The sequence below is a fragment of the Carica papaya genome, chromosome 8 (assembly GCF_054855325.1).
Source record: "Carica papaya isolate Zhongbai chromosome 8, ASM5485532v1, whole genome shotgun sequence".
In the NCBI taxonomy this organism is placed as follows: domain Eukaryota; kingdom Viridiplantae; phylum Streptophyta; class Magnoliopsida; order Brassicales; family Caricaceae; genus Carica; species Carica papaya.
Genome location: NC_142316.1, coordinates 26,659,731 through 26,665,167, shown reverse-complemented (window position 1 = coordinate 26,665,167; position 5,437 = coordinate 26,659,731). Strand labels below are relative to the sequence as shown.

At 34.0% G+C, this 5,437-nt stretch overlaps 1 protein-coding gene across 1 annotated transcript; it reads left to right on the top strand.

The window, feature by feature from the left end:
* Positions 1-1,046: 1,046 nt before the first annotated feature.
* LOC110810806 (NADPH-dependent aldo-keto reductase, chloroplastic-like) lies at positions 1,047-3,707 on the top strand. The gene is made up of 8 exons (XM_088209053.1): positions 1,047-1,468; positions 1,631-1,681; positions 1,993-2,069; positions 2,264-2,351; positions 2,449-2,724; positions 2,818-3,063; positions 3,218-3,305; positions 3,395-3,707. The coding sequence occupies exons 1-7, from the start codon at positions 1,337-1,339 to the stop codon at positions 3,302-3,304; spliced, it is 957 nt and encodes a 318-aa protein (XP_088065179.1). The 5' UTR covers positions 1,047-1,336; the 3' UTR covers position 3,305; positions 3,395-3,707.
* Positions 3,708-5,437: the final 1,730 nt, after the last annotated feature.

Below are 5,437 nucleotides of genomic sequence, written 5' to 3'. Positions count from 1 at the left end.
AGTTAATCTGAACCGCACGATCTGATCAAATCTAGTCATTCGATCGCGCATGAAGAGGAAACATATTTGGGTCGTCCATGTGCGTGGGATGCGATCTAGGTCGTTGGATCCGCTGGCATGCAGATCGCTCGCGTGGACACATGTCTACATGTCTGCCACGCAGCGCACGGGGACTGGTTATGTTGCTGATGTGGCGGTCCACGTGGGCAAACTTTTGAAAATTATGTTTTTACCATAAATTCCAATTTTTATTAAAATTTCATAAAAATTAAAATTAAATAATTTCAAATATATATTTTTATTAATATTAAATTATTCCGGTTCAAATTTCCGGACCTGGGTGTTACAAGACTTACTATATAAAGATTTTTTTTATTATTATTTACAATATTACAAGGAGCACATGTCTTTAATTGAAAGCCAAACTTTTTAAAAGAATTATAAACAGAGTAAGAAGAGATAATTTATGTTACAAATATGATTTAATAGTTACTAATATATATTGAATTAAAAAAAAAATTGTTTACATGTCACCTAAAGTCATTCATAATTATTATAAGGATAAATTATCATATTAATTTATGAAGTTTGACACTTATTGTTATTCATTACATAATTTTTTTTACTTATTTTAAATATTTAGTTGCATTATAATTTTTAATAAAAGGTTAAAATTATTATATTACATTTAAATATTTTTTAAAAATAATTAATTAAATTAATAAATAATATTTTATTATTATTAATTTACTAATTTAATTAATTAGTTCAATTTATTTTTAAACTAATTTTTAAAATATTAAAATATTTTTTAATTATTTAAAATTTTTTTTGTTAAAAATATAAAAATTAAATTATAACACAAAAATATAAAAGATAATAATCTATATAAATATTAAATTTTAAATACTAATTTAATAATTTAAACTATTATATCGATAATAAATATTCAACCATATCGATATGATGTGACATGAAATTGAGAGTTTAAAAATCGAACACCCACCTCTTTTAACATCATTTTCAATCCCTTTTGCCACCCTGCGATACGAAGGCCCACAATCTTTTTGTCTCTTTCGCTGAGATAAGAGTCTGTCACGCAGAGATCCAATTTTCTTGCCGTATATGTAGTAGTCAACTGAGTTTCCCGAATTTCCATTTGCCAATTCATATCATATTTGCCATTTCTACGGTTAATGAGACACTACTGTTGCTGAATTCGATTTACACCAATCGCACATCGCCTGAATCATTCAAGATTTGATTGCGTTTGAATTCACGGCTTCCATTTCTCATATCCCCCATTATCAAATCGCTCACCCTTCTGTAGAATAAAATGGATAAAGATATCATTTGTGGACCTCTGTATTTTGATCTTAACACTGGAGCTAAGATTCCTTCTGCTGGTCTTGGAACCTGGAAAGCTCCTCCCGGTGAAGTCGGTGAAGCTGTCATCGCCGCTGTCAAGGTTCTTCTTCTTACAACTTCTTCTTTCCTATAATGAACTGATTTTACCTCAAATGTCTATTTGTAATTTACGGATCTGTAAAAGTTTTGAAGATTATGATGTATTATTACTTCCAAGGAAATCTGAAATGGCAGGGCTGAGTTATTCTCCATTTTTGTGCAGGCTGGTTATAGGCACATCGACTGCGCACGGGTCTACGACAATGAAAAAGAGGTAGATACTGTAATACAATATAAATAATTTGGATCAATTTTACTAGTTTTAACTTTCAGAAAAGTTAGAGATTGACTTGATTTTTTAATTAGTATTTGAAGTTGAAGTTCTTGCTCAGCTCTCGCCCCCGACTTTCCTGCAATTTCTTTGATTTTTCTATCAGCGTTTTCTTTATAGAGCATTAACCACTAAATTTAATTTATTAACAAATCAAACCATGTAAATGATGTGTATTGTGCTGGGTTGTTTGTTTTTTTATCCTAAATCAGAATGGAGTTTGCGATTTTAGCATTTTAGTTTACTAAATGCAGGTTGGAATGGCACTCAACGAATTATTTTCAACTGGGGTTGTGAAGCGTAGTGAGATATTTATCACGTCCAAGCTGTGGTACTTCTTTAAGTTTCTATATCCTAAATGTGATATCTGGTTGATCAAGACATAGTTTATCATCCTCACTTTTGAACCATCTGTTAGTAGTGTCTAAACCAGATTGAAGTGGACGTTGAAATTTTGACCTTATAACCAATGTTGTTGGATATGTTAAAAGTATTAAGGATAATGTTTGACTTGCAACATTTTAGGTGCTGCGACCATGAACCACAAGATGTCTCCAAGGCGTTGGCCAAAAGTTTAGAAGATCTGCAACTCGACTACATTGATCTGTATCTTGTAAGATTAATATAATTATGGGAACCCGAACAATGATATGGTGCTGTTATTGCAGTTCTGTTAATACTTTTTTTTGAATTGGATCTTGCTTTATCAGATGCATTGGCCATTCAGGACAAAGCCCGGCTCAAAAGGATGGTCCCATGAAGTCATGGCTCCATTATGTCTTCAAGAAACATGGACTGCAATGGAGGGATTGTACGCGTCTGGTCAGGCTCGTGCAATTGGGGTTAGCAACTTCTCAACTAAGAAGCTGCAAGATTTGATAACAATGGCAAAAATTCCTCCTGCAGTTAATCAGGTGGAGTGCCATCCTGTTTGGCAGCAACCTGGACTTCACAACTTGTGCAAATCAACTGGAGTTCATCTCTCGGTAAGCACTCAGACAATTTTCATCTCTTGTTTAGATTGTCAACATCATGTAGTTACTTGATCCTTAATATAATGATACTACTTCATCCCATAGGCATATTCACCTCTGGGATCTCCAGGGTCTTGGATTAAGGGAGAAATCTTGAAAGAACCAATTTTGGTTGAAATTGCCCAAAAACTTAACAAGACACCAGCACAAGTAGCTCTGCGTTGGGGTATTCAGAGTGGACACAGTGTCCTCCCAAAAAGTGTGCATGAGTCAAGGATCAAGGAAAATTTAAGCTTGTTTGATTGGCGTATACCTGCAGAGCTCTTCTCAAAGTTCTCTGACATCCACCAGGTAAATATGCTTGATGTTATACAGATACTGATACTGTGTCTGGATAGAATGTATCTATCAAACAACACTGCATACCGAGACTACACAATAAGTTTTATTTCGAAGGAATCGTAATTCGTATAGTAACAGATGAGGTTGTGTCTATGGGTTGCAGCAAAGGCTTCTCCGTGGGGATTTTGCAGTCCATGAAACTTGTAGTCCTTATAAAAGCGTTGAAGAATTGTGGGATGGTGAAATTTGAGGTAAGCCATCATATATGTATATATTGTTCTGGGTATAGACAAAATTAAAAGCTTTTGAGGAGGAGTTATAGCCAAATGATCATATGTAGGTGAGGAGAAGACAGAAGCACATTCCTAACGCAATCAGCAGATTTAACAGTTAATCCATATTGGTACAAGCCCACTTGGTAGAGTGAATTATCCACACAAACAAACCACCCTTCTCAATTGTCACAATTGGGGTTCTATAGAAAAAGACAAAAATAGTGAATGAACAATTTTTTGGGTAGAATTCATCAAGTTTCATTTCTTAGAAGAAAAACAAAAATGGTAAAAACAAAGCAGCTTTCAGCTTTCGGCACTTTCTCTTGGGATGATAATTATTTTATTATTATAATTGTTATTATCATTATTATTTTATTATTATCAGCGTCCGTGAGATTGATTCCTCGCACCCTTAATTTTCTTTTTTTTTTTTTTTAACCTTCATTTATATATATATATATATATGTATGTCATATTTATTTTTGAAAACATACCACATCATATTTATTATAAAACAAATAATAAATGCTTTCGTAAAATATTATATTTCAGTAAACTAATTATTACTGCTATAATCAAATTTTATTTAATAATTTAAATGTTAGATTGTATATTTTATTTAAAATTTTCAATTTATCATCAGGAAAGGTGCCAAAAATGTTAGTATAAAAATAGTTAAAAATTTAGTATATGCTCAGTAATTAATTTATATCTACTTATAATATGTCCAATGAAAAAAATGAAAATTAAGTCTTTGTTTTGTGAATTGTTTATCAATACCTTGTTCAAAAGGAAAAATATTTATTGAATAATCTGGATCAAAGTTTTCAACCCTAAATTTTTTTTTGAAAGGTTAAATTAATTGCTTTTATTATTGAAATTTAGAAATAAATTGCAGGATATTCTTCTGTTCTTTTCTAAGGATAATTAATTTTTTCATCTGGTCTATAATATATTTAGAAATTCACAAATTTATAATTAATAATATCCTCTAATAATTCATTTCACAAATATTTTTATTTAATTTACCCCTTCAGAAAAGAGGCTCAAACGCTGAGCCGACCCTCATGAACACGAGCAACAGAACACACACACAGAGAAACAACAAACGAAACAGAATTCTCTAAAATTTACAACGGCCCAGAATGCAGATCAATTCGAAAACAGAAACCAAGAAATTAATCCAAACATGGAATTCACACAGCTGATCCAAACTTAACGTCCCTTGATCAATTTAACTCCCACAATTAATACAAAAGATAACACAAACATCAGTGCCAACAACACACCAAAATTCTGATTCTTCTGCCTGTATTGATCGAGGTAGTAATGGTGGTGATGGTAGTTCACAGGATAGTACCCAGGCCTTCCCTGACTGATCACATATACCATAAACGCACTAAACGCTGCAATCGAAGCCGCAAGCATCCAACCTTTCGCCGTAATCGATCCAAAGGTAGCGGCGAACCAGGCTTCAATCGGATCGCGATTCTGGTGCGCGTTTCGGGACAACTGCGTGCAGATCGGGTGCGCATCGAATCCACAAGGCTGGCAATTGTAGTAGAGGCCTTCTATTTCATCAGAGCACAAGTCGCAGATTTTGTCGGTCTGGGAGGGGGAGAGGTGGCGAGTGAGGACATGGTGGTGGTGGCGGCAGGGGGAGAGGGTTTCAGGGCAGGTTGCGCAGAAGTCGTGGAGGATAAAATCGCAGGGTTTGCAGAGAAAGCCGGTGCCATTTCCGTACTGGTTGCAAGCATCGCAGATGTAGTCTGAGTCCAGGTAAACTTTTGTTAATGGATGGATGTGTGTGAAGTGTAATATGGTGTTTGTGGAAGATGATGAATCCATCTGTGACGAAGTGATGATTCAGATTTTTGAAATCAGCTCTCCCTCTCTCTGTCTATCTCTGGGAGGAAGGTGGAAGGGAAAGTGTTCAGATGAAGAAAGACGACGTCGTTGACTTGACCTAACATTTTTATATTTGATTCTCCTAATAATCGGAATGAATTTAGAAAATTTTCAAAGTTTTTTTTAAAAATTTATTAAAATAGAGGCTGAATTTCAGTCACAGAGTTTGCCAATCCAACAGTGTAAGGATTACAATATAC